At 52.5% G+C, this 27,799-nt stretch overlaps 1 protein-coding gene across 12 annotated transcripts in view; it reads left to right on the forward strand.

The window, feature by feature from the left end:
• The window catches only part of SEC16A (SEC16 homolog A, endoplasmic reticulum export factor), a 44,478-nt gene that overhangs the window by 14,107 nt on the left and 2,572 nt on the right, over positions 1-27,799 (forward strand). For 7 of the 12 annotated variants that reach the window (XM_017893096.1, XM_017893099.1, XM_017893100.1 and 4 more), the window contains 27 exons: positions 2,210-2,307; positions 3,938-4,064; positions 4,558-4,756; positions 4,884-5,058; positions 6,799-6,941; positions 7,609-7,670; positions 7,748-7,886; positions 8,191-8,436; positions 10,049-10,146; positions 11,580-11,661; positions 11,793-11,910; positions 12,108-12,219; positions 12,424-12,529; positions 14,375-14,515; positions 16,108-16,221; positions 16,479-16,671; positions 17,961-18,206; positions 18,815-18,897; positions 20,876-21,028; positions 22,930-23,007; positions 23,183-23,239; positions 23,399-23,501; positions 23,935-24,072; positions 24,334-24,428; positions 25,562-25,636; positions 26,164-26,223; positions 27,369-27,446. In XM_017893096.1, the coding sequence (XP_017748585.1) occupies positions 2,210-2,307; positions 3,938-4,064; positions 4,558-4,756; positions 4,884-5,058; positions 6,799-6,941; positions 7,609-7,670; positions 7,748-7,886; positions 8,191-8,436; positions 10,049-10,146; positions 11,580-11,661; positions 11,793-11,910; positions 12,108-12,219; positions 12,424-12,529; positions 14,375-14,515; positions 16,108-16,221; positions 16,479-16,671; positions 17,961-18,206; positions 18,815-18,897; positions 20,876-21,028; positions 22,930-23,007; positions 23,183-23,239; positions 23,399-23,501; positions 23,935-24,072; positions 24,334-24,428; positions 25,562-25,636; positions 26,164-26,223; positions 27,369-27,446 (3,319 nt within the window). Of the gene's footprint in view, positions 1-2,209; positions 2,308-3,937; positions 4,065-4,557; positions 4,757-4,883; positions 5,059-6,798; positions 6,942-7,608; positions 7,671-7,747; positions 7,887-8,190; positions 8,437-10,048; positions 10,147-11,579; positions 11,662-11,792; positions 11,911-12,107; positions 12,220-12,423; positions 12,530-14,374; positions 14,516-16,107; positions 16,222-16,478; positions 16,682-17,960; positions 18,207-18,814; positions 18,898-20,875; positions 21,029-22,929; positions 23,008-23,182; positions 23,240-23,398; positions 23,502-23,934; positions 24,073-24,333; positions 24,429-25,561; positions 25,637-26,163; positions 26,224-27,368; positions 27,447-27,799 lie in introns of those variants that run through there. The other 5 variants (XM_017893101.1, XM_017893105.1, XM_017893103.1 and 2 more) reach the window with 4 other exon arrangements.

A 27,799-nucleotide genomic window follows, 5' to 3' on the forward strand; every position in this document is an offset into this window, starting at 1 on the left:
CGTTCCATTTTCCTTCTGCTGGCCACCCTGCCAGGCTCACCTGGGAACCGATTCTGAGAGGCCAGTGGTGGCTCATGATACGGAGAAGGACTCTCACCAGAGGTGGGGTCAGGTCACCACAGGAGTGACGTTGTCACCGGACCCGCAGGCTCACTCTTCCTTCCCGTGTTCGGATCCTGCGGCTGCCTTCAGCCCTGGCTTGCGCAGGCTCTGGGGAGTCCTTTCTGCTCCTTCCCCCGCTTTGGTTGGGGAGCACACGTCTCGTGCGTGTGTTCAGCCTCCACGCTTGCGTGTGGCATGGACTTGCCTCTCTGGGCCTGGTGTGGTCCGATCCCCGCAGGCACTGCCGTCTCGGCCTTGTTCGTTTTTGAGACTGTCGCTCCTGGTGAATGACTGGGGTTGGAAAGGTCAGCTGAGGAGACGGCAGCTCCTTGGAAACCCCAACTCAGATAATTTCTCCAGAACCTGCTGTGGCCCACATGAATGTGATAGACCCTAGAGTGGCCACTCAGGCTGTTGGTTGGCAGGGCTTGTTACTGTGGCTGAGCAGTTGGATGTAGGGGACAAGTGGACCGGGCGCGTGCCACCCAGCAACAGCCCCATTAGATGCAGAGGTGCTGTGCCAGCTGAGCAGCCAACCTCCGCGGCGGGTGCGGCTCCGGTGACGCCTCCCGAAGGGACGTGGGAAGGTCACATTCTAAAAGTGAAATATTGCATGAAAATTATAAGGTGCTCTTATGGCCTTCCAAGAGTCTTTTTAGGTCTCACCCTTTTAGCCAGGCTGGTGTGCAGTGGCGCCATCATAGCTCACTGCAGCCTGGAAACCTGCTGGGCTGGAGCCATCCTCCTGCCTCGGCCTTCTGAGTAGCTGGGACTGCAGGTGTGTGCCACCATGCCCGGCTGATTTTTTATTGTTTTATGGAGACGGGGTCTCACTGTGTTTACCAGGCTGGCCTTTCAAGAATCTTGACAGTACCAGAAGGTCTGATACTTGATCATTGTACTAACTTGTGCTTTTCCTGTAGTGAGAGTCAGGATCATGGCTTGGTCTACAAAACCAGCCTTTCTGGGGCACGGGTAGGATTCTGACACCACGTCAGCTCCAGGAGACCTGAGGGGGAGGTGGGGCCCTTAGAGTCCCGCTCCAGGAGCGTGCATGCAGGGAGCACCAACAGCCAGCGGTCTGCGGTCGAGGCTGTGAAACTGGCATTTTAGGTTGGTTTGAATGGCTCAGTGAGACCAGGCACTGTGGGTCACTCCTGCAGTCCCAGCACTTTAGGAGGCTGAGGTGGGTGGATCGCTCGACTCCAGGTATTCGAGACCAGCCTGGGCAACCTGGTGAACCCCCATCTCTATGAAAAACATAAAAAACTAGCCGGGTGTGGTGCCGCAGGCCTGTAGTCCCAGCTACTCAGAAGCTGAGCTGGGAGGATCGCTTGAGCCTGGGAGGTGGAGGTTGCGTTGAGCTGAGATCGTGTCGCTGCACTCCAGCCTATGCGACAGAGTGAGACCTGTCTCAGGAAAAAAAAAAAAGAGAAGCTCAGTCCATTTTGTCCTCTGCTGAGCATAATATCAAAAATTCGAGGACTGGGCCGGGCGCGGTGGCTCAAGCCTGTCATCCCAGCACTTTGGGAGGCCGAGACGGGTGGATCACGAGGTCGGGAGATCGAGACCATCCTGGCTAACACGGTGAAACCCCGTCTCTACTAAAAAAATACAAAAAACTAGCTGAGCGAGGTGGCTGGCGCCTGTAGTCCCAGCTACTCGGGAGGCTGAGGCAGGAGAATGGCGTAAACCCGGGAGGCGGAGCTTGCAGTGAGCTGAGATCTGGCCACTGCACTCCAGCCTGGGCGACAGAGCGAGACTCCGTCTCAAAAAAAAAAAAAAAAAAAAAAAAAAAAAAAAAAAAATTTCTAGGACCTATTTTAGCATTGACTTTTATAGGCTACAGCAATGAGAACACAAAAAGGGTCAGTTCTTTTTAGCCGACGGCTCTGAGTTATTTTGCCAAGACGAGTTTGAATTAGCCGCGTGCTGGGAAATTCCACAGTCTCATCCTTGCCACTGTTTTGAATCTTCTAACTGGAATTTTTGTACAAGCAAAGTGCTTTGATGAATGCCTGTTGCTTTGGGAATTATTTGTATTGGCTGATATCACACTTTAAGAAATAGGTAATTTGCTTTTTAACAGCACTGTGTGTTTTTTCAGGCAAGGGTATCCTGAAGGATACTATAGTTCCAAAAGTGGATGGAGCAGTCAGAGCGATTACTATGCAAGTTATTACTCCAGCCAGTACGATTATGGAGGTATGTCGAGGAGCTCCAAGCAGCTGGCCTTAGCAGGTGCCTGGCGCAAAAGACATTGATGACATGCAGCCCTGGCCATCCAGCACCTGCTGGTGACTTCCAGGAAATGTCCCCTTTTATTAGTCTCTTTATGTTTTTGCCCAAGAGCCAAAATAGTTGAAAATATTTTGTATTTGGAAATAATTATATTGATATTCTTCATTACAGAATTTCATCTTAATCTTAGCATGAATGCATCTTTGTCATATTGGCAGATTTCTCTGATTTTCTAGCAGAGCATAACCAGCAGTTCGAGAGCTGCTGTGTCCACATGTGCCTTCGTAAACATAAACGGATGAAAAGGAAGTGAAGTGAAAAACCATCTCCTCAGTTCCACCAGCCATGTTCCCCGCACTCCTGACCGCAGGAGGCTGGCAGCTGCTGCCTGGGGCAGTGTGGACATGGGCCACGCCCACCGGGCAGTGACCTGGGTACTCCCTGGCGGCGTCTAGCTGCAGCCCTCCATGCAGTGTGTGCGGCACAGTGGCCATGTCCCGGGAAGAGCCTCCTCTGGTCACTCCTGACCTGGCTGTGACCTCTCGTGCTCTGGGCCCTGAATCCCCTTGACAAATAACAAGTATCCTCTTTGATATTTGCACCTGTTTGAAATATAAATTTGAAAAAGAAAAGACATCTTTAGAAAAGATGATAAAAGACCTTTTAAGAACTTTTCTTAATGTTTGCTAAAACACTTGCTGAAAATGGTATATCCGTTTTGTTTACAGCCCTTTTAAAGTAACCTTTTAATATTGAGATTATTTTTGAAAACCTTATGAGTCACATTAAGGTGAAGAAATAGTAGTAAAATTTACAGTTAGGGGATTAACTAGTAAAAAGCAGCAACCGTGGAAGTGAACTAGCCGGGCGCAGTGGCTCACACCTGTGATCCCAGCGCTTAGGGAGGCCAAGATGTGGGAGAAGCACGTGAGCCCAGGAGTTCAAAAACAGCCTACGAAACGTAGTAAGACCCCCATCTCTGTTTAAAAAAAAGAAGAAGAAGAAAAAGTACTTAATAAAGAAATCTTGGCCGAGCGTGGTGGCTCACGCCTGTAATCCCAGCACTTTGGGAGGCCGAGGTGGGCGGATCACGAGGTCAGGAGATCGAGACCATCCTGGCTTACACAGTGAAGCCCCGTCTCTACTAAAAATACAAAAAAATTAGCCAGGCATGGTGGCGGGTGCCTGTAGTCCCAGCTACTCGGGAGGCTGAGGCGGGAGAATGGCATGAACCCGGGAGGCGGAGCTTGCAGTGAGCTGAGATCATGCCAGCGTACTCCTCCCTGGGTGACAGAGCAAGACTCTGTCTCAAAAAAAAAAAAAAAATCTTTTAGCACCTTTTCTAAAAATATTTTTTCCTTTTGATCTAAAACACTTAAGTATTGAGAGAAAAATCAGCCAGTTGCCTTTAGGTAGCTCGGGCCCTCCAGATCTCATGGCTTCCTGGTGTCATGCTGGTTTCCAGGAGATAAGCTAGGTTTCTCAAGGAGTTCTTGGAGCATGAAGTCCTGGGGTGGTGTCACTTCTTCAGTGATATCTGAGGCATTTCTTCTTTTGAATGTTACTGTATTAATCATTAGTTCCTTGCTCGCAGATCCAGGTCACTGGGATCGTTACCACTACAGTGCCAGAGTCAGGGACCCCCGCACCTACGACCGGAGGTATTGGTGTGACGCAGAGTACGACGTGTACAGGAGAGAGCACTCTGCCTACGGGGACAGGTTGGTGGAGCACCCCTGGGGGGAAGAGGCTGGGGGCAGCCAGGGTGCGCTAGTGCTTCTCTGCCCTCATGTCTGGGTTTTAACAAAGGGCTTTGGTAGTTTGGGTGAGCGTCTGCCTGATGTTTTGGTCCCTGTCTGAAAGGAAGGAGGGAGCAGACCCTTCCAGGGTTCCCAGCTTGGACTGTTAGAGGAGAACTGGCCTCAGCAAGAGGACTGTCCAGCACCCCTGGGAGCACCTGGGAGACTGGGCTCACTCTTTCTCATCGTCCCCTCTTAGCGGTCACGCCCTGCAGCCCAGAGAAGTGACCACACTGGAGACGCATTCGCAGTACTTCTCTAAAGTTGCGCATCAGAGGGCCCTGAGGGTCGGGTGTGGTGTGTTGTGGCTCAGCCCCAGGGGTCTCAGTCTTGGCTCCTGGGCAGCCGCGTGGCACGTGGGGACGGGGCCTCCCGCACTCCCATTCCTCTGCCTCTGTCCCCCGGCTTCCTCTAGGCCCGAGAAACGTGACAACAACTGGAGGTACGACCCTCGCTTCACGGGGAGTTTTGACGACGACCCCGATCCCCACAGAGACCCTTACGGGGAAGAGGTGGACAGGCGCAGCGTCCACAGTGAGCACTCGGCACGGAGCCTGCACAGTGCACACAGCCTGGCCAGCCGCCGTAGCAGCCTCAGTTCCCACTCACACCAGGTGCGTGGCGGCACCTCACAGATACGTGGACGGTTGTGTTTAGAACCACCATCCTGTTTGCAGTGTACCTAAACTTTTACCACTGTGCCTGGGGAACTGATTTTTCCCATTTGCTTTGTTTTCTAAGAGTCAGATTTACAGAAGCCACAATGTGGCTGCCAGTTCCTACGAGGCCCCACTTCCTCCAGGCTCCTTTCATGGTGATTTCGCCTACAGCACCTACCGCAACAATTTCAGCAGTGGTCCCAGCTTCCCAGAGTATGGCTACCCTGCAGACACTGTCTGGCCTGCCATGGAACAAGGTGGGTGCTCAGGAGGACAGAGGGACACTGGCTCACCCCACTGGGGCAGCCACCCAGTCCGGGATCCGAACACGGGAGTCAGGGCTGGGGTTGGAATGGTGATGTCCTGGCCTGGCTCTGACCCAATCCATCCTTCCAAGTGGCAGAGCGTGTCAGGACAGGCTGATGCTGTCTCTTCTATTGCAGTTTGGCTTAAGGCCTGAGAGCTGCCCTGGCTGCCCCGACATGGGTTTTAAAATGTGACTCTGAGGATAGCTCATATCTAGGCTCTGGGCGGCCCCTGGTCACATCCCCATCGCAGACCTCGTGGCTCAGCAGGCTTGCAGGAGGGAGCTACTCCTTCCCCCTGGAGACTCCGCTCCTGCAGGTGTCCCGTGTGTCAGAGTTCCCTTCCAGGATGCTCAAATGCTTTTTCTTGGCAAATTGCAGAAATATATGTAAAGATGTAAAGTTACAGAATGTAACAGTAGACTGACTGAGTTTCCTTTTTTTTTTTTTTTTGAGATGGAGTCTTACCCTGTCTCCCAGGCTGGAGTGCAGTGATGCGATCTCGGCTCACTGCAACTTCTGGATCTCGGGTTCAAACGATTCTCCTGCCTCAGCCTCCCGAGTAGCTGGGATTACAGGTGTTTGCCGCCATGCATGGCTAATTTTTGTATTTTTAGTCGAGACAAGGTTTTGCCATGTTGGCCAGGCTGGTCTCAGACTCCTGACCTCAAGTGATCCGTCCTCCTCCGTCTCCCAAATGCTCAGATTACAGGTGTGAGTCACTGTGCCCGGCCTTACTTTCTTAAAGTATTGTTTCACTTAACAACATTTTTTCATTCATTCATTCATTCATTCATTCATTCATTCATTTATTTATTTATTTATTTATTTATTTGAGATGGAGTCTCGCTCTGTCACCCAGGCTGGAGTACAGTGGCTGGATCTCAGCTCACTGCAAGCTCCGCCTCCCGAGTTTACCCCATTCTCCTGCCTCAGCCTCCCGAGTAGCTGGGACTACAGGCGCCCACCACCTCGCCCGGCTAGTTTTTTAATATTTTTTAGTAGAGACGGGGTTTCACCTTGTTAGCCAGGATGGTCTCAATCTCCTGACCTCGTGATCCGCCCGTCTCGGCCTCCCAAAGTGCTGGGATTACAAGCTTGAGCCACCGCGCCTGGCCCGTTTATTTATTTTTTTTTAAGAGACAGTCTCGCTCTGTCACCCAGGCTGGAGTACAGTGGCGCGGTCATGGTTGCTATCTCCTGGGGCCAGGTGGCCCTCCTGCCTTGGATCCTTTCAAAGTGCTGGGATTACAGGCACGCACAACTATGCCTGGCTCCTTATTTTCTTTTTTGCTTGAGGTGTTTTGCTGTCCTTTTTGTTGGGTGCTGCGTGGTCATCACAGTCTGCATCTGATTTTGTGAAAGGGAAAGAGCTCAGGCGCGGCCAGGCCCGGGAGGAGCCCGCGCTGCCGAAGGAGCCTCAGGATGACTCGCGAGGGTGGCGCAGGAGCTTTCTCAGTGTGCAAGGGAATAGCTCTCATATTTAGTGATTCCAGCATTTTTCTTTTCCTGACGTACACTTAAGTTCCACTTTTAAGTATGATGTTAAACAATTACCGACTTTGAGTTGGAAGTTTGTCATGATAAATCTCACCGGTGATTTCAGCTGTGTGGGCACATTGAAAATCTAGGCTCAGGAGCAGCAAACAGTGACAAGCTGATGGTTTCTTTTTCCATTTATCTTAAATGCAGTTTCATCAAGACCAACTTCTCCTGAAAAATTTTCAGTGCCTCATGTCTGTGCCAGGTTTGGCCCTGGCGGTCAGCTTATCAAAGTAATTCCCAATCTGCCTTCAGAAGGACAGCCGGCCTTGGTGGAGGTCCACAGCATGGAGGTAATGGCACACAGTGTCACTGCCCTGCCGCCCCGGGGAACTCTGTGCTTTGCAGTTTGTCGTCTTCAATTGCCAGACCTTGTCTCTGGACATACGTCCTTGGAAAAATGTTTATTCCTATGAATTTTCAATGTGTAGGGTTTTTCTTCTGTTTGGTCTTATCTTTGTCCTCCTAAAAGTCAGTATTGTAAGCGTCTGCCTTGGTGTTAGACGTGGTTTGATCGTATATGCATTTCCTCTCCTCGTTTTGGGGATGTTTGCTTTATTGCTGCTTTTCAATGATAGATGCAGCGGCTGGGCCCAGTGCTGCCCAGGTGAGGGGGGCGGGTGGCAGATGGGCCCGGCGCTGCCAAGGTGAGTGGGGCTGGCATGCGCCTCTTCCTGCAGCTTCTACAGGCTTCTGTAACATGTATTGGGGTTCTGCCTCAGGATTTGGGGAGAAAAAATGGATTTCACTGCTTAAAATAAAGTTTGAAATCGTGGCTGTGGCCCACACAGGCCATGTTCCATGTAATAGCCTTGACAGAGCCTTCACCCGCTGTGGGGCGGGGCGGGTGGGCCAGGCCACCCTCTCCTCTCTCGTGCGGCATCTGTGCCTGGGTTGGCTGGCCTGCCAGCAGGGTGGCTGCGCACTGGCTGCCGCTGACCCACAGCCCTCTCCTCGTAGGCCTTGCTGCAGCACACGTCTGAGCAGGAGGAGATGCGGGCGTTCCCGGGACCCCTGGCCAAGTATGTTCCTTGTTGAGGCTTTTCTTTGTGAGCCCGGCCTTGCAGACATCGCTGCTCACTATGTGTTCTTTCTACAGAGACGACACCCATAAAGTGGATGTCATTAATTTTGCACAGAACAAAGCTATAAAATGTTTGCAGAATGAAAACTTAATTGACAAAGAGTCTGCAAGTCTTCTTTGGAATTTTATTGTTCTCCTATGCAGACAGAATGGGGTAAGTGTCTTTTTACTTCTGGAGTGTTTCTTCCTGCTGGTCTTCATTTAGTCTTGGGAATGCTCAGCCTCCTGACGAAGCAGGGCGAGATCCGCGTGCCCAGCTGTGGGAGCCTCGAGGACTGGGTGGGGAGGGAGAGGGAACGTGCGGTTGGGATGAGATGAGGTTTCAGTCCAGCCTTGCCAGCCTTTCGGGTAGTTGTGGGTCTGGCTGTGTCCAGGGTGGGGCTTTGTGCCTGTGGTGGTCTAATGCGTCCTTATCTGAGAGCCATTGTTCTCCTTCCTGTTCCCGTTGACCCGAACAGACCGTGGTAGGGACCGACATTGCGGAGCTTCTGTTACGAGACCACAGAACAGTGTGGCTTCCTGGGAAGTCACCCAATGAAGCAAACCTGATTGATTTCACGAACGAGGCCGTGGAGCAGGTGGAAGAGGAGGAGTCTGGCGAGGCCCAGCTCTCTTTCCTCACTGGTGGTCCGACGGCTGCCGCCAGCTCTCTTGAGAGAGAGACCGAGCGGTTCAGGGAGCTGTTGCTGTATGGCCGTAAGAAGGTGCGCCTCCCCATCGTGGCACCTGGCGCCTGCAGGTGTCCACTGGGTTGGGCCTGGTGCGGGCGATGCAGCCATCGGGGAGGGACACGGCCCCCTCTCGGGAGCATCCGCGCTGTGGTGTGGGGCTTCGGGTCTTGCTGTTTCCTGAACAATGCCTGACTCTTTTATGCCATCCTTCTGGAGGTGTTAATGTTGGTTTCCTTCTAACTATTTCCAGTGTTGGAGACCTGCAGATTGAATTTTCAGTTATTCAATAAATGCACGTGTTGAGCACGGGCCGTGTCCCTGCTGTGTGTGCCAAGTCTCAGATGAAACATGCATGACACGAGTTTTGGCATTCTCACAAATTCAGGCTGGAGTCCACAGCCCAGAAGTCGCTGGGAGTTGGGAGGGCGCACCGAGCCTGTCAGAGGCACAGTGCATGGAAAGGCCACGGGCAGGAGAGCGGCCAGTGCGTATAGCGTCCAGTGACTGGGGCCACAGCAGCGTGGGGACCAGGGCAGGCGGGGGACCTGAGACAGTAGCCTGCTCTGGGACAGTGGGGTTGGGGGGTCCATAGTGACTGCAGCAGGGACAGTGTGTTCACAGGAGGGCCTGTCTAGGGTGCATGATGTCCGCTTTGGATGTGCTAAGCAGGAGAGAGGCCAGTCCCACGGGCATGTGTGGCCCTGAACAGCAGACACATTGGATAGGCCCAGAGCTCACCGTCCTTTTATATCATGATAAACTCAGGGCATATTTGACCAGTACTTTTATTTTTTCATTTTTATTTTTTGAGACAAGGTCTCACTCTTGCCCAGGCTGGAGTGCAGTGGCGTGATTACCGCTTAATGCGGCCTCGACCTCCTGGGTTCAAGTAATCCTCCCATCTCAGCCTCCTGAGTAGCTGGGACTACAGCTGCACGCCACCACGCCTGGCTAACTTTTTTTTTTTTTTTTTCGTAGAGACGGGGTTTCACCATGTTGCCAGGCTGGTCTCGAACTCCTGGGCTCAAGCAATCCACCCGCCTTGGTCTCCCAAAGTGCTGGGATTACAGGCATGAGCCACCGCGCCCGGCCTGATCAGTATGAGTCTATTATGGATGTTTTATAACTGATTGAAGTCATGTAACCTGTTAGCTTCTATTAACATCTTCCTCTACTGTAGCATTTTTGCCTCCTAGCCAGAAGTCCTAAATTATACCCTAGATGATTTTGGCGAAAGGGGAGGCTGCCTTACTGGAGCCACTGTCTGTGCTGACGGGATATTCGCAGAGGCCTCCTGTTAGAACCGGGGAGTTGACCCGCGCGTGCTTCCCAGTGGACGGGGCGGTGTGGTGGGCAGCGCGGCATGGTTAGCCCTATTTGTGATTAGCGTGCTTATGTTTTATGCTGAAAATGGATAAAAGCAGCAAATATCTACAAATACCCACTACCACAGGGACTTTGAAACTCAGGAAAATAGTGAAATGCTGACGTGTCTTAATCTCCAAATGGTGAATAAGTTTTTGAGGCCTTTGGGTTGTTTGTGTATCTGCTGCTGCGTGAGGACACGTGGCCTGTTGCCTGTCTTGACTCATGTCACGTGAGCACCGCTGATAACTCACCAAGGCCCCTGAAATGCCTTTTGCAGGATGCTTTGGAGTCTGCAATGAAGAACGGCCTGTGGGGTCACGCTCTGCTACTTGCAAGTAAGATGGACAGCCGGACACACGCCCGAGTCATGACCAGGTACAGTCCCACGGTGGCCTGGTCCAGTGGTGAGCCCTGCTGGCTCCCTGCAACACGCGGCGTCCACACCCTGGTGGCAGGCGGCAGGGCTGGCTCCCTGCAGCATGCGGTGTCCACGCTGGTGGCAGGTGGCAGGTGGCAGGTGGCAGGCAGATCTCACTTGACTGTGCTGTGCTCCCACACAAACTCGGGCTTCCTTGGCTTCGAGGCTTGCTTGGATCGTGCTGTGGAGAGCTTAAAAAGTTTTTTTGTTAACTGCATGGTTTTTAATACTTCACATAAAATCTCAGTTAATTCCTTAGTCTTCATCTTTTTTTTTTTTTTTTTTTTTTTGAGACAAAGTCTTGCTCTGTCGCCCAGGCTGGAGTGTGGTGGCGCGATCTCGGCTCACTGTAAGCTCTGCCTCCCGGGTTCACACCATTCTCTTGCCTCAGCCTCTCGAGTAGCTGGGACTACAGGTGCCCGCCACCACGCCCAACTAAGTTTTTTTGTATTTTTAGTAGAGACGGGGTTTCACCATGTTAGCCAGGATGGTCTTGATCTTCTGACCTCGTGATCCGCCTGCCTTGGCCTCCCAAAGTGCTGGGATTACAGGCGTGAGCCATCGCACCCGGCCTAGTCTCCATCTTTTATAGCTTTTTTTTAAATTTTGAGTTTTGCTCTGTTGCCCAGGCTGGAGTGCAGTGGCGCAGTCTAAGCTCACCGCAACCCCTGCCTCCCAGGTTCAAGTGATCCTCACGCCTTGGCCTCCCAAGTAGTTGGGACCACAGGCATCCACCACCACACCCAGCTAATCTTTTGTATTTTTAGTAGAGATGGGGTTTTGCCATGCTGGCCAGGCTGGTCTTAAACTCCTGGCCTCAAGGGATCTGCCCACCTTGACCTTCTGAAAGTGCTGGGATTACAGGCGTGAGCCACCACACCTGGCCTTATCTTCTACAGCTTTTTTTTTTTTTTTTAATATTGAGATAGGAAAGAAAAATAAAATATTGAGACACATGTACTTTATCTAAGTGAAATATAAGTCTAATCATTACATCAGAGGGCTGAGGTCTGGTTTTTTTAAAAATTTATTTTATTACTATTTTATTTATTTATTTTTTTGAGATGGAGTCTCGCTCTGTCGCCCAGGCTAGAGTGCAGTGGCGCGATCCCAGCTCACTGCAACCTCTGCCTCCTGGGTTCAAGCGATTCTCCTGCCTCAGCCTCCTGAGTGGCTGGGAATACAGGTGCGCGCCAGCACACCCAGCTGATTTTTGTATTTTTAGTAGAGATGCGTTTCTCCATGTTAGTCTTTAACTTCTGACCTCAGGTGATCCGCCCGCTTTGGCCTCCCAAAGTGCTGGGATCACAGGCGTGAGCCATTGTGCCCAGCCGGATTTTTTCTTCTAGCTGAGCCAGCATGGGGTCTTTCTGTGTTTATGTCTGCCTAGGTTTGCCAACAGCCTCCCAATCAACGACCCTCTGCAGACAGTCTACCAGCTCATGTCCGGGCGGATGCCCGCCGCGTCCACGGTGAGTGGCACTGCCTGGTGGCTCGCACAGGCTCCACTGCTGCCTCCTCGTGCTGGTGAGCCCAGCTGTGTGGAATTGAAATGGTGCTGGCTTCCAGGGATGAGGCTTCATTTTGTTTTTCCTCATGTTAGTGCTGTGGAGACGAGAAATGGGGAGACTGGAGGCCGCACCTTGCCATGGTCTTGGCCAACTTGAACAACAATATGGACGTCGAGTCCAGGACGATGGCTACCATGGGCGACACTCTGGGTAGGTCAGGGGTGGAGAGGGGCATCGGGCGTCATGGATGGAGCACCGAAGGCCCGGTTGTCTGTGGCATTGGCAGAAATCACAAGAACCCGGCCTTCTTCATCCAGCTCACGTCTCTAGTGCCTTCTGTGCACATGCTTGACTTCTGCGGGCATCCCCAGTCACTGAGACTCCGCCTGGTTTTCGTGTCTCTCCAGCTTCGAAGGGCCTCTTAGATGCGGCCCACTTTTGCTACCTTATGGCCCAGGTTGGATTTGGTGTTTACACGAAGAAAACTACAAAGCTTGTCTTAATTGGATCAAATCACAGGTAAATAAGCAAGTCAGTATAGTCCTGTAAGTTTTCCTTTAAAAGTAAAATGAAATCCTTCTCCTTTAGTTAATTCAGAAATGGCCAGAATCATGTCTTGATTTGTCACATGGTGGGACACACTTCTGGATGACCTGCTCTGAGGTTGACTGTGCTAATAATTGGCCATGTTTTTCAAATCAAAATAATTCGCTTCCTCTACAGTTTGCCATTCTTAAAGTTCGCAACCAATGAAGCAATCCAGAGGACGGAAGCCTATGAGTACGCCCAGTCCCTGGGTGCCCAGACCTGCCCCCTGCCTAGTTTCCAGGTAAGCAGGTGCTGCCAGCCTGCAGCTGTCATGGGTGGGCAGGCGCTCAGTGCTAACAAGCTTTTGGCTACTTAGATTTTTTGAATTCTTATGGAAAAAAATGATGTGAGTTTTTTGGGGGAGGATCCTGAGAAGACATTTGATCTAAAATGCTAAAAAAACTAGATCACATTGAATTGAGGCTTTCCGTTTGCATTTGATTTCAATTATTTTCATGAGCTTTTTTTTTTTTTTTTAAAGGAAACGGTCTCACTCGTTGCCCAGGCTGGAGTGCACTGCTTTGATCACTCCCAGGCTTCAATGATTCCCCTCGGCCTCCAGAGTAGCTGGGACTACAGGCAGCACTACCATGCCGTGCTAATTTTTTGTATTTTTAGTAGAGACAGGGTTTCACCGTGTTAGCCAGGATGGTCTCAATCTCCTGACCTCGTGATCCGCCCGCCTCGGCCTCCCAAAGTGCTGGGATTACAGGTGTGAGCTGCCACGCCCGGCCATATGAGCTGTCTTTAATATTTGAGGGAGGTATTCTCTGATGCAGTATGGGGGGTGGTGTGTATAAAACCTGTATAGAGAGAGGCTGGGCATGGTGGCTCATGCCTGTAATTCCAGTACTTTGGGAGGCCAAGGTGGGTGGATTACCTGAGCTTAGGAATTAGAGACCAGCCTGGGCAACAAAATGACACCCTGTCTCTACCAAAAAAAAAAAAAAAAAATACAAAAATACAAAAATTAGCCAGGCCTGGCAGCATGCGCCTGTGTTTCCAGCTACTCAGAGGCTGAGGTGGGAGGATTGCTTGAGCCCAGGAGATTGAGGCTGCAGTGAGCCGGGATTGTGCCACTGCACTCTAGACTGGGTGACAAAGTGAGACCCTGTCAAAAAAAAAAAAAAAAAAATGAAGTATCTAGAGAATGGCTGTGGGCAGCTGGAGCTGCACGGAAGGTAGTGGTCGCAGTGCTGCGCTCTCGGGGTGTTGTGGCTGTGAGAGCCGAGTGGCGCCATGAAAGGGGTTGGGGGGGGAAAGCAGAGTGGTTTTCTTCCCAGCTTAGTCATTTACTTTGCTCTTGAAATCCTTCAGGAACAGGGACTAGGACTGTGGTCGGCGGGCGTGGTGGGTGGGAGACGATGATGAGTGAAGCGTCCAGAAGAGTCCACAGCTTCTAGGGTGACGCTCGGACGCAGGGGAGGCGCGTGGCAGCGCAAGGCTTTGTCCATCCGCGATGCCCGGACTCAGGGTAGCCGCGTGGCAGCGCGAGGCTTTGTCCATCCGCGATGCTCGGACTCAGGGTAGCCGCGTGGCAGCGCGAGGCTTTGTCCATCCGCGATGCCGGACCTTTCAGGGTAGCCGCGTGGGGAGCAGCGCGGAGGGGCCTTTGGGGTCCATCCGCGATGGCCCGGGACTAGGGTAAGCCGGCGTGGCAGCCGAGGTTTCTGTCCATCCGCGGATGGGCCCGGACCTTCAGGGTTAGCCGCGGGGCAGGCGCGAGGCTTGTCCATCGCGGCCCATGCTCGACTCCAGGTAAGCCGCCGTGGGGCAGCGCGAGGGGCTTGTTCCATCCAGCGATGCTCGACTTTCATGGGTAGCCGCGTGGCAGCGCGACGTTTGGGTCACTCCGCGATGCTCCGGACTCCAGGGGGGTAGCCGCCGTGGCAGGCGCGAGTTTGGGTTCCTTCCGCGATGCTCGGGGGGTACTTTCAGAGGGGTAGCCGCCGTAGCCCAGCGGCGAGGGCTTTGTCCATCCGCGATGCTCGGACTCAGGGTAGCCGCGTGGCAGCGCGAGGCTTTGTCCTTCCGCGATGCTCGGAAGCGGGGGAGCCGCGGGACAGCAATGTTTCTGTCGTTTCAGGTGTTTAAGTTCATCTACTCCTGCCGCCTGGCGGAAATGGGGCTGGCCACGCAAGCCTACCACTACTGTGAGGCCATCGCGAAGAGCATCCTGACGCAGCCGCACCTGTACTCCCCAGTGCTGATCAGCCAACTTGTGCAGGTGCTGCCCCCGGCGCCGGTCCTCAGGATGCTGTGCTGACTGCAGGGAAGGAGGGCTTGCCAGAGCCCCCAGTCGTAGGGGTGGCGATGGTTCAGATGCACGTTGTGGTAGGCGCTCAGAACCTGCCTCTTGGGCAGATGAAGATCTCTGAATAGCTTCGTGTTTTGCGTCTTAGCCTGGGGACTCTCAGGCACCATGTGCCAGCACAGAACCTTGGCAGCGAGTTTCATAATCAGAAGGAACTGTCTGTAGGATACTGTTTTTGTTTTTTGTCTTTGAGACGGAGTCTCACTCTGTAGCCCAGGCTGGAGTGCAGTGGCGCAATCTCGGCTCACTGCAAGCTCCGCCTCCCGAGTTCACACCATTCTCCTGCCTCAGCCTCCTGAGTAGCTGGGACTACAGGCGCCCACCACCGTACCCCGCTAAGTTTTTGTATTTTTAGTAGAGAGGGGTTTCACCGTGGTCTTGATCTCCTGACCTCGTGATCCACCCGCCTCGGCCTCCCAAAGTGCTGGGATTACAGGCGTGAGCCACCGCGCCCAGCCCAGGATGTTCTTTTTTTATTGAAACAGAGTCTCACTCTCACCCAGGCTGGAGTGCAGTTTGGTGCGATCTCGGCTCACTGCAGCCTCCACCTCCCAGATTCAAGTGATGCTCCTGCCTTAGCCTCCCAAGTAGCTGGGATTACAGGCACCCACCACCACGCTTGACTAATTTTTTGTATTTTTAGTAGAGGTGGGATTTCACCATGTTGGCCAGGCTGGTCTCGAACTCATGACCTCAAGTGATGCGTGCATCTGCCTTGGCCTCCCAAAGTGCTGGGATTACAGGTGTCAGCCACCGTGCCCAGTCAGGATGTTTTTATTTTGAGGAAATTTAGTCTGGTGGTTGATAGCTTAAGTGTCCAGAGTCCAGCAGCCTTTGTTTGAGTCCTGGCTGCACTGTTGCGAGCCTCAGTTTCTTCCCCTGTAAAACGGAGGTGGTGTGACTGGCAGAGAGTATGGGAGGCGCACGGGACAGGTGTAGGCGGCGCCCGTGTTGCCCCAGGATCTTCACCTCTCTTCAGTAGTTCCATTTGTGAGAACGTGCTCATGGGATACCCAAAAAATGTATTAGGGACGTTTTTAGACCCATTTCAAAGTTCCGAGAGTCATTGATGAATCCTTAGGTGCTCATCCCCCGCCTCAGTGGTTATGAACACAGGGCCAAACTTGTGTTCTGCCCCCTTCTGCCCCACTTTGCGTCCCCCACATTCCCGATGAAAGCTTGCAGACATTACCGGGGAGTCCAGCTCTTACTGAGTCAAGTCCACATGGTCAGGTGGTAGTCTCGGGCCAGGCGTGTTCCAGGGGGTGCCCAGTGCTGCCAACCCGGTGCCCGTGGGCCAAGAGGTCGTCTGCAGCAACTTCCCACAGTCGCCCAGCATCCCGTGTGCTAGGTATGTTACCTAAGCACATACTAGAAACATGTATGCAGCTAATTAGATTTTATCCCCAGTGAACACTGAAGCTGCATTGCCCGGGCATTTTGAAGACAGCTCATTTGCCATCACCTGGTGGTGACAGGGGCCTCTGATTTTTGCCCGTGTCTAGATGGCTTCCCAGTTACGACTCTTCGATCCCCAGCTGAAAGAGAAGCCGGAAGAGGAGTCCTTGGCCGCACCCACGTGGCTGGTTCACCTGCAGCAGGTGGAGCGGCAGATCAAGGTACAGCCTTGGCTTGGGGTGGCCCAGAGGCATCTGGTAAGGTGGCTTCTGTCCCTGTTATGTCCACACTGAAAGTATGTATCTAAAGACGGTAGAACTGCAGATGTGTGCCTATGAGAATTCCCCAATTCCCCAGAAAGGGCATTGAGTGCCTCCTGTCCTGAAGTAGGGACACAGCAAGCATGGTGGTGGCGGGCGGGTGGCGCTGCCGTGTGGCCACAAGTGGCTTCCACAGGGCAGGCCTTGTTCTCCCTCAGGAGGGGGCTGGAGTATGGCATCAGGACGGAGCCTTCCCGCAACAGTGTCCTGGCACGCCGAGCTCCGAGGTGGAGCAGTTGGACGGGGCAGGACTCAGTCAGCCAGCAGCCCTGGGGATCGCCAACCCACTGCTGGCAGTGCCTGCACCGAGCCCTGAGCACTCGAGCCCCAGCGTGCGGCTGCTGCCCTCAGGTGAGCCCAGGTGCGCGGCTGCTGCCCTTGGACAAGCCCCAGCTTCCTGCTGGCTGAGCTGTGGTCTGCGCCCTTGCCTCCTGGAGAACTGTTTTCAGATGCGGACTGTTTGAGGCAGCATCTCGCACCACCACGGTGGTTGTGGATCTCCTCGGTCTCCTCCCTTCTTTCCTTCATGCTTCCTGCCCTGCTGAGATGGAGGCTCATGTCTTTCCATGTCCATAAATACCCATGTGCTGGCGACACTGTCCTGAGTGCCTGCTGCCTGCTCAGCCTTCTTGCTTGCTTCTTCGGGAGCCTCAGCCACACCGTGTCTGGGCAGCACCCTCGGCTGTGCTCCTCTGCAGCCTGCTTCTCCCAGTCGGCCCCATTGGAGGAAGGGCCAGCCCAGAGCTGCAGGGAGTCAAGTCCAGATGCCCTCCTCTCACATGCTCCTTGGCTTCCTTCGTCAGTGAACCTCACCAGCACAGCCTGCACGCAGGGCCGCATGCCTGGATTAGCATGGCTCCTTACCGCTCGCCTCCTGCTTCTTCCCCAGACCCTCCAGGGTCTCCATCTCACCTGAGGACAAGCCAGGGTCTTCACAGTGGCCACAGGCCCTCTGGGGTCAGCCCTAAGCCCTCCTGCCCTGGTGCTGTGTCCACTCCCATGCTATGGACCAGCCACACTCCTGATTTGCGCCCACTGCCTCGCTGCCCACCCTCCCTGCCTGATGTCCACTCTGCTTCGTCCTCAGACACCGTTACCACTTCCTGGTTGATTGCTCTCCTTAGTGCTTGCTCTTCTTACTCAGTTCATCTGTCCTGACCCCCGTGAGGACCCAGCATTTCTTTTGTTCTTGAAGCATCCAGGGCCCAGCATGGTGCTGGCAGGCAGCAGCCCTCCCAGGTTTTATGTTGAGTCGGAAGAATGAATGAATGAATGAGTGGCCTGTTTGACCACTGACCATGGAGGAGGGGACTCGAGTCTAGCAGAACTCTGTGCCAGACGGTCGCTGTGGGCTTGCGTTTGGGCTGCGCCATGCCCAGGAGCCCACGTGGTGCTCTGACTGCACAAGTGTTCCTCCTGCCCCCACCCCTAGAAAAGGAAGTGAATATTCTGCTTTTCTCCAAACTACTGATGGTTTGGTGCGGTGGTGATTTCAGGGCTCTTTGCTCTGTTGAGCCTCCCTTGTAACAGAAATGGGGCTGTACAAAATCACTTGTCATAAACATGTTGAGTATCAGCTCCTTCCAGTGACCCAAGCTACCCTCAGTAACCCCAGCCTCTTCTCCACTGTTCCCATGCAGCTCCACAGACGCTCCCTGACGGCCCGTTGGCCAGTCCTGCCAGGGTGCCAATGTTCCCAGTGCCCCTGCCCCCGGGGCCCCTGGAGCCAGGTCCTGGCTGTGTGACCCCAGGGTCTGCACTTGGCTTCCCGGAGCCCTCCAGGCCTGATCCTGCAACTCTGTGCCCAGGGCCTGGCCTCCCGCCTGGTGTGCCACCTCTGCAGGAAAGGAGACACTTGCTTCAGGAAGCCAGGAGCCCAGACCCAGGTGGGGCTGCAGAGCTGCTGTCTTGAGAGCAGAAGCAGCATTGGGTGTGATGTTTGTGGGGGTTGGTGGAAGAGATTGAAGTTATTTGAGCTTGAAACAACTTACGTTACTTGTCTTAATGTAGACCAAACATTCTGGAAGTTCCAGACTGGATGGGTTCAGAGTCTCACTACGATAGTAGTGTTAATGCCAGTTTCTTTTGTAACTTGGCTTTTTGTTATGATATGAAGCTTAAATGGCCATTCGGGGCAGGGCACGGTGGCCATGGGTCTCCTGGGATCTGTCTTCAGACGGCCCTCCTGACCGCCTGGTGAGACATACAGGGGCAGGTCATGAACTTCCGTCTGGAAGTTGATTTGGTGGATCTTGTCCCTGGTCTGTGCCTCTATGTCTACATGTGTATATGTGGACAAAGCAAAACACAGGCCTAGCTTTAAAAATAAAAGAGTGTGCACACGTGTGGGACGATGTTCAGTCTTGGTTTCTGCAAATCATGCTGGTGTGGCGGTAGCTGGGTGGGAAGGCGGTGTGCCTGTTGGTCCATGTGCCACACACACGTCCCGCCTCCTCGCGACCGAGATCATAGTTGCTCTCTTTACCATTGGCAGGGATAGAGCCGCAGGAGGCGCCTGTTGGAAACTCACTTTCCGAGCAAAGCGAAGAACATTTTGGTGGAAAATTTGCTACTCTGGTACTTTGTCACATTTTCTTAAACTATTTGTTTTCCATAAAGTTCATCGAGTGGGCACCCAGACTCTTGGTTGAGTTGTAAGTAGGATGATGGTAGTGAGGACTATGAAATTGTTTCTAAAATTGTTTCTTCAAGCGAAAGTGCTTCTAAATAGCTTTCATCCTTAAAATATGAAGAGTTGGTGAAAACGCTGGTAGGGAAAGATGGGGAAGAGAGAATTCAGTAGTGTAAAAACAGTTACTTTAAGTAGAAGAAATACACAAATATCGTGAAGTCCCCTTATTATTTTTAACTCTTCCAAAATGGGCACCTTCTCTGAATTCTACATCTCTTTTCTTTTGTATTTTTGAGATGGCATCCCGCTCTGTTGTCCAGGATGGAGTGCAGTGGCGTGATCTTGGCTCACCGCAACCTCCACCTCCCAGGTTCAAGCAGTTCTCTGCCTCAGCCTCCCAAGTAGCTGGGATTATAGGCATGTGCCACCACGCCCAGCTAATTTTTGTATTTTTAGTAGAGACGGGGTTTCATCATGTTGGCCAGGCTGGTCTTAAATTCCTGACCTCATGATCCAGCCGCCTCTGCCTCCCAAAGTGCTGGGATTACGGGTGTGAGCCACCAAGCCTGACCTTTTTTTTTTTTTTTTGTCCCCTAAGACATAGTCTCATTCCGTCACCCAGGCTGAAGTACAGTGGTGCCATCTTGTCCACTGCAACCTCCGCCTCCCAGGTTCAAGCGATTCTCCTGCCTCAGCCTCCCAGGTAGCTGGGACTACAGGCATGTGCCACCATGCCTGGCTAAATTTTTGTATTTTTTGGTAGAGACGGGGTTTTGTCATGTTAGCCAGGCTAGTCTCAAACTCCTGACTTCAAGTGATCTGCCCGCCTCAGCCTCCCAAAGTTGCTGGGATTATAGGTATGAGCCACTGCACCTGGACATCTCTTTTTCTTCTTCTTCTTTTTTTTTTTTTCTTGAGATGGAGTTTCACTCTGTTGCCCGGGCTGGAGTGCAGTAGTGCGATCTTGGCTCACTGCATCCTCCACCTCCCAAGTTTAAGCAGTTCTCTGCCTCAGCCTCCCGAGTAGCTGGGATTGCAGGCGCTCACCACCACACCCAGCTCATTTTTTTTTTTTTTGTATTTTTAGTAGAGATGGGGTTTCACCATCTTGGCCAGGCTGATCTTGAACTCCTGACCTCGTGATCCACCCGCCTCAGCCTCCCAAAGTGTTTGGATTACAGATGTGAGCCACCGCGCCTGGCTGGGCCATCTCTTTTTCTACAGTGGAATTTCTTTTCTAATTTTTTTAACTCCCAAGATATCCTGGAATACAATAGAATTTCTAAGATTTTCACTGGTTTTCCTGAAAGTGAGATTTATCTGATTAGACATAATTGGCATAAGATAGTTGCTTTTATACAGACCGCATTCTGGAACCTTCTTTACTTATACCCAGCCCTTCCCAGGCATCCCATCAGTAGACGATTGCTATAGTTTGAACTTGCATTTGGTGTTTTACCCTTTAAAATACTGTGTCCCTGGAAAAGTAAAAGTGAGGGTTGAGCTATTAAAAACTGGGACTTGACCCAGGAATAAATATTTTTAAAAATCATTGTATCTTTGCGAATGCCCATCGCCCCACTCTGGCCAGTCTTCCCTCGGTGCGTGCTCATGCTCCATTTCTTCCAGCCCGGAATCTCCATCAAGTGTCCACGTTTGCATTCTGAGTGCTGAGTGCTCCCAGACGGAGCTGCTTATTAGGTGCGGCTGGCTTTTCTCTAGTCAGGCCAGGCAGAGGCTCCGGGAGGCCCAGTCAGGGGGCTGCTCTCCCCAGCCCCCTCCCTGACTCCCTCTGGTCACCAGAGTCATGTGGCCTCTCAGTGACATATTTAGGGAACATGCCTGGGGAAGCGCGTCCCCGCTGTCTTTCGGGTCCTGTGTGAGGAGCCCCAGGATAGCCTGTTCTGCGTTGCCTTGCGACAGGCCCCCTCGAGGACAGCGCCAGACTCAGAGGCACCCCCAGGGTGGGATCGTGCCGACTCGGGTCCCACGCAGCCACCTCTGTCTCTCCCACTCGCTCCCGAAACGAAGAGACCCGGACAAGCAGCCAAGAAAGAGACGAAGGAACCTAAGAAGGTAGTACAGCCTGCCCCCAGTGCGCCCGGTGGCCGGCAGGGTCTGGGCAGGAGGCACGCTTCCCAGAGCGCCGTCCTCTTAATTCACCACACATGCAAACAGCCTCCTGATAAAAACAGCCGAGTGTCTGCAGTGCACATGGCATGATGAGTGTCTGTGTATTTGTGCCTTCGGATAATAGGATCATAGCCCACCCAGGTCAGCATGGGGACACAGTCCAGCCCCCAGAGGTCCCCTCTGGCCATTACCTGTCAGACCCACCCGCAAGGGACCAGACGGCAGCCGCTCCTTTGTCGCTGTGGTGTGTGCCTGCTGCCGGCTCATGGATTCTCCCAGTCGTGGACTTTGGGACTGCTTTCAGTGTGGGGCTGGGATCATTCAGGCCCCGGGAGCCTCCTTGCCAGTCTCTTGGTGAATGTGCTTGTTTTTCTTAGGTGCGCGCCAAGGAGCAGAGGGTTTAGGTCGCAGGACGAGCGTGTGTTCAGCTTTAGGAGACACTGCTGAGCAGTTGTCCTAAATGGTTGGTTGGACCAAGTCACACGTCCTGCAGCAGAGAACAAGGGCCCCAGATATCCCTCGTCTTCACCAATACTGGGCAATGCCAGTTCTTTAACTTAGCCGTTGTGCTGGGGCTGATGACATCTCATTGTGTCTTACTCTGCATCTCCCCAGTGAGGTGTCATACTGGGCACCTTCTCGTGTCCCTGTTACCATCTCACTGCCCTTTTAGGGCAGTGCTTGTTCAAGTCTCTATCCGTTTTTTTGTTTGTTGTTTTTTTTTTTTTCCATAAAGATGGGGTCTCACTATGTTGCCCAGGCTGGTCTCAAGCTTCTGGGCCCAAGTGATCCTCCTGCCTTATAGCTGGGACTGCAGTTGCAGCCACCGCGCCTGACTTTCCTCTCCGTTTTTAATGGTGATCTCTTAATGACTCGCAGGAGTCCTTTCTGTATTGTGGATATAAGTCCTCTTTTAGGTGTATTGATTGTGACACCGTCTCCCAGTCTGTAGATTGTCTTTTGACTTGTGATGGTATCTTTTACCCCAGTACTCTGGGAGGCCGGGCGCGGCAGCTTACGCCTGTCACACCAGCGCTCTGGGAGGCCGAGGCAAGCAGATCATGAGGTCAGGAGTTCAAGGTCATCCTGGCCAAGATGGTGAAACCCAATCTCAACTAAAAATACAAAAATTAGCTGTGCATAGTGGTGGGCACTTGTAATCCCAGCTACTCGGGAGACTGAGGCGTTGAACTGCTTGAACCCAGGAGGCAGAGGTTGCAGTGCGCCAAGATCACGCCATTGCACTCCAGCCTGGGCAACAGAGCAAGACTCTGTCTCAAAACACAAACAAAAATGAAGTGCATCATGTGAAGAATAAAGTAAATTTTCCTAATAACCAAATTCTCCATGCATGGGAAACACAGAGGGGCTGTGTCTGCCTCTGACACACACTGACTTGGACAGCCTGCCTTCCACTTCTCAAAGGGGAGGATGTCGGAAGCTTTGTCAGTGTTTAGATGTAAAAAGCTCATGAAGGCACGTTACTGTTCTGACCTATTTAAATTTACGTAAAATACACATAACAAAATGCACCATTTTAACCATTTTCTGAGTGCACAGTTCTGTGGCACTGAGTACATCCACACTGTTGTGTTACCATCACCACCATCCATCTCCAGAACTTTCTCACCTTCCCATTCTCACCTTCCCAAACAGAAACTCTGTCCCCTTGAAACGAAACAGCAACTCCCGGTTCCCTCCCACCTCCATTCTCCTGGTGTCTCTGTGGATCTGGCGACTCTGGGGCCTCACAGAAGTGGGTCCCGTAGAATTTGTCTTTTTGCATCTGGCTGATTTCATGGAACATAGTGTTTTCAAAGTTTTTCTTGTGGTTTTATATTTAGGGTGAATCCTGGTTCTCTCGTTGGCTACCTGGGAAGAAAAGGACAGAAGCTTATTTGCCAGATGACAAGAACAAATCGGTGAGTGCTGTCGAATACGGCACGGGACGTCCGAGGAACTGTAATGATTTTTCTGTCACTTTCAGAGCAGAGCTGAGTAGGTGCTTCCTGAAGTTTTGAAGTGTCATCGTTAATCAGATTCTAATTCTGTTTAGCTTCAGTCTGCTGACCTTTTTTCTTTCTAAAATCTTGGCAGATTGTTTGGGATGAAAAGAAAAACCAGTGGGTGAATTTAAATGAGCCAGAAGAGGAGGTAAATTGTCATTTTAGTTCCTGTTGGGTGTGAGGGAACAGCTTCGTGTGGCCCTGTGCTATTTGGGCGGCTGCTGCTCCTTTTGGAGTGTCCTGACTGCCGTCCCAGTGGGTTTCTGGTGCACACAGTGCGTATCTGAAGCTGTGTTTCCCTCTGCAGAAGAAAGCCCCACCCCCACCTCCAACCTCATTGCCCAAGGCTGCGCCGCCTGGTCTCACGGGGCCTCCTGGAGCCCCGGTGAACGTGTTCTCTAGAAGAGCAGGTAAGGGTGGCCTTGGAGTGGGAGCTTGCTTGAACGACTAACTCTCCGAGAGAGGCAATGTGTCGCTGTTGTGCATGGGGAGGAGGTGATGGGTGTTGCACCGTGTAAGGTAATGCTGGTGTCACGAGGAGGAAGCCTTGGGGACGAGGGCAGCTCTCCAGAGCGTTACGTGGCTCCACAGCCGTCTGTGTTGACAAGCTGTGGGCACAGCCATGTCCGTGCAGAAGCAGAGGGCGTGTGCCACAGTGGGGTGAGATAGGGAACCACCCCAAGGCCAAAAGCCAAAACACATCTGCTGTGTAGAAAGGTGTCCTTGTCAGGGTTGGGCCACGACATGGCTTCCAGCGCGTCCCTGCGTGCTTTTGCTCTGACACGGTGAGCACTGGAGGCCGCCTGGCGCATTTGCCTCAATTTGCTCCTCCCCCCTTTGCAGCCGGAACCAGAGCTCGCTATGTGGACGTCCTGAACCCGAGCGGGACCCAGCGGAGCGAGCCGGCTTTTGCTCCTGCGGACTTTGTCGCTCCACTCGCGCCACTCCCGATTCCTTCCAACTTGTTTGTGCCGAGCCCAGGTAGGCAGCACAAGCATCAGCCCCAGTCTCCTGACCTTTGACCCTCTTTCTGTGAGTTTCTCCTAAATGTCCTGTTAAAAGAATGACCTGGCCAGCACGCAGAGAGCCTGGGGTTGGTTTGTGTTTTTTTTATGATTTGCCCGCTTCTGCGTGAGTGTGCCGTGTGTGTAGCACGAAACTCTCTTCCTCTCCGGGTGTCTTCAGTGAGACCCCAGGGATGTTCTGGACGGAATCATGGCCTCCTCACTCTCTCATCCCCAGATGCAGAAGAACCACAGCCTCCAGACGGGACTGGCAGGGAAGGGCCTGCACCAGCTAGGGGCCTGGCCAATCTAGAGCCTGCCCTAGAGCCCAAGGTGAGTGGGTGCGGTGGGAAAGAGGGGAAGGGTACCCAGTGAGGAGTCACCTCCCCATCCTGCCAGATAGGGCCTTGCCTTCTGCAAGTCAGTAAGTACCCAGTGTGTAGGCAGAGTGTGTTCCGTCTTAAATGCCTCACACTTGTGTATGATAGAGACGGAAGGTAGAATGCATGGTGCCAGGCGGGACAGAGCTGTTTGGGAGGATGGAGATCTGGGGATGGTGACGGTGATGATTGCTCAGCACGGCAAATGTGCTTAAAACTTAAAAATGATTAAAGTGGCAAATTTTATGGTATGTGTATTTTACAATTTTTAAAATTGGAAAAAATAAAATTACTCTAAGTTAAAGGGCAATTATCTACCAATAATAAAAGTTAAGTATATCTTCATCCAAAAAAAAAAAAAAACAAATGACTCCCATGTGAAGTGGAACAGCTCTGACCAGCTGGGAGTGGTGGCTCACGCCTGTAATCCCAGCTTTTTGGGAGGCCAAAGTGGGCGGGTCAGTTGAGGTCAGGAGTTCGAGACCAGCCTGGCCATCATGGTGAAACCCCGTCTCTACTAAAAACAAAATTTAGCTGGGTGTGGTGGCAGGTGCCTGTAATCCCAGCTACTCAGGAGGCTGAGGCAGAAGAATCGCTTGGACCCAGGAGGTGGAGCTTGCAGTAAGCTGAGATTGCACCACTGCACTCCAGCCTGGGCAACAGAGCGAGACTCCATCTCAAAAAAAAAGAACAGCTCAGACTGCACTCTCTACAGGGGGAGTCGGACAGGCCTGGGCCTAATAATCCTGTTCTCCATTCATCAGCTGTGTAAAGCATGGGACAGTCACTCACCTCTCTAAGCCTCAGTTTTCTCCTCTGTAAAATGGGAATAACAGTAGCCCCAGATTGCAAGCCTGTTACAGGCAACAGGCAACTGGGAGAGAGCTGCGGAGGTCTAGAGCCAGCAGGGTTGTGCGGCTGGAGCCACGTGTGAGGCACCTTTCTTTTCACTTCTCTCTGAGGAGCACTTTACATGGAAGAGGGCGTTTGCAACCCAGACCAGAACAGTTTCCTATTTTTCGGCCTGGGGTGAGAAGCTTAAATTCCCTGGGATTTGGTTGCTGCAATTCTTCTTTTCCTTGGCAGGTTTTAAGCTCTGCAGCGTCACTCCCTGGCTCTGAACTCCCCTCCTCTAAGCCTGAGGGTTCCCAGGGAGGAGAGGTAAGCAGTGCCGACGCCAGGGCCTCCCACAGCCCAGGCCTCCCCAGCAGCTCACTGTCCAGGTGCCTCTTCCTTTATGGAGGGCGGTACTGGGTAGGAAGAGGCAGTTTAGAAACAAGAGCACCTCAAAGGTGGCGTTCCTGGGGGGAAAAAAATTGCACTTGTTTTAACAAAACCATTTAGGAGCTTCAGGAGGGGTGAAGGGGTTTGAGTTGTCACCTCAGTCCCGGTCCCCTCCCCTCAACAGCATGGAATCGTCTTGAATTGTGAGGTGTCAGGAGGTGAAGCTGGCTTGGGCCAAGGCTGGATTTTCCTCCCAGCCCTCCCCTGAGATAACGGTTGTTTCGGGATAACAGCTTTACATTAAGACAGGAATCTTAAGCTAACACTGGCTTTTTTTCCTTTTGAGTTATATTGATTCTAATGGCATCACAAAGCTTTTGAAATGGAACTGACGGCTTGGATTGGACAGTGACGCGCATGTTGACTTTTGTCTGTGTTTTATGTGTGTTCTTGCTGTTTTGTAGCTTTCGCGCTGTAGTTCAATGAGTTCATTATCACGTGAAGTGAGCCAGCATTTTAATCAGGTACCTGCGGCTGGTGGTCCTCACTAACATGAGAGCTGGCCTGTGTCCCTGAGCACGTGGTGCCGGTTCGCCGCGTGCGCTTTGCCACTAACCTCGCCCGTTGTCTCCCTCAGCGTCACGTGACCAAGGGTACAGGGTTCCTTTCTTTCTTTTTTTTTTTTTTTGAGACAGAGTTTCAGTCTTGTTGCCCAGGCTACAATGCAATGGTGTGATCTCAGCTCACCACAACCTCCATCCACCTCCTGGGTTCAAGCGATTCTCCTGTCTTGGCCTTCCTGAGTAGCTGGGATGACAGGCATGCGCCACCACGCCCAGCTAATTTTGTATTTTTAGTAGAGACGGGGTTTCTCCATGTTGGTCAGGCTGGTCTCGATCTCCTGACCTCAGGTGATCCGCCCACCTCAGACTCCCAAAATGCTGGGATTACAGCAGTGTTCCTTTAAAGGGGGTTTGCTGTGCAGTATCCACATACACCGGGCGACTGGACCAACCCCGAGGTGTCCTAGCGATTGAGTGGGTTCTGTCATTTTGCTCCAATTGGTTTTTCCAATGATGGGCCTGGGGCGTGGCCTCGCCGTGTGAGTGTTTCCCGGGTCAGGATGCTCTCCTTTGGAAGGAAGATTTCTCCTTTCTGATCAAGCATGAGAACATTGGTTTGAGGCCGGGGCGAGTGCAGCAGTGGTGGTGTCCTGCGGCCAGTGTGGGAGGGAGGTGAACGAACCCTTCATCTTCTGCCTGTCACGGCACCAGCTGCAACCGTGGCTCAGCAGAAAGGCTTGCTGCGACCCTTCTGCCTGCAAATGAGAGCTCTGGGCCTCGTGTCATGGCTGGAGCCTTAGGTCTGCAGCCGTGGGCACCTCCTAACTGCCTCGCACGCTCAGCGCCAACTCAGTGCCGTGCGCACCTTCCTGTTGCATGTTCCAGTGCTTAAAACATTGGCTCTGCACGTTGCTTTGATTTTCACCATTTTTCTATGAACCATAAAATAACTAAATCCGGTGTTGCAAGAAGTGCCTTCAGTCTGCTTCTGTAGCTTATTTACAAGTACCGTAAATCCCACGTAGAAGCAGTGTCTGTATCTGCAGTTGAAATGCCAGCTGCTATGCAGCAGAGCCCCGCTGAGGTGACTTCTCTGTGCTTCTCAGGCTCCTGGCGACCTCCCCGCTGCAGGCGGCCCTCCCAGCGGGACCGTGCCCTTCTACAACCCTGCTCAGCTGGCACACGTGAGTGACCCTTGCCTTTCTCCATGAGACCCTGACACGTCCACTGACTTCCTGACCCTGCTGCTCGGTGACAGCAGCTTTCTTCCCTAGATTCTCTTTCTCTTTTTTTAAAAAAAATATATATTTATGGCCGGGTGCGGTGGCTCACACCTGTAATCGCAGCACTTTGGGAGGCTGAGGCGGGCAGATGACAAGGTCAGGAGATTAAGACCATCCTGGCTAACACAGTGAAACCTGTGTTAAATACAAAAACCCTGTGTTAAAACCCTGTGAAAAATACAAAAAATTAGCCGGACATGGAGCTTGTAGTGAGCCGAGATTGCGCCACTGCACTCCAGCCTGGGCGACAGAGC

The sequence above is a fragment of the Rhinopithecus bieti genome, unplaced genomic scaffold, assembly GCF_001698545.2.
Source record: "Rhinopithecus bieti isolate Rb0 unplaced genomic scaffold, ASM169854v2 scaffold_23276, whole genome shotgun sequence".
NCBI classification, from domain to species: Eukaryota; Metazoa; Chordata; class Mammalia; order Primates; family Cercopithecidae; genus Rhinopithecus; species Rhinopithecus bieti.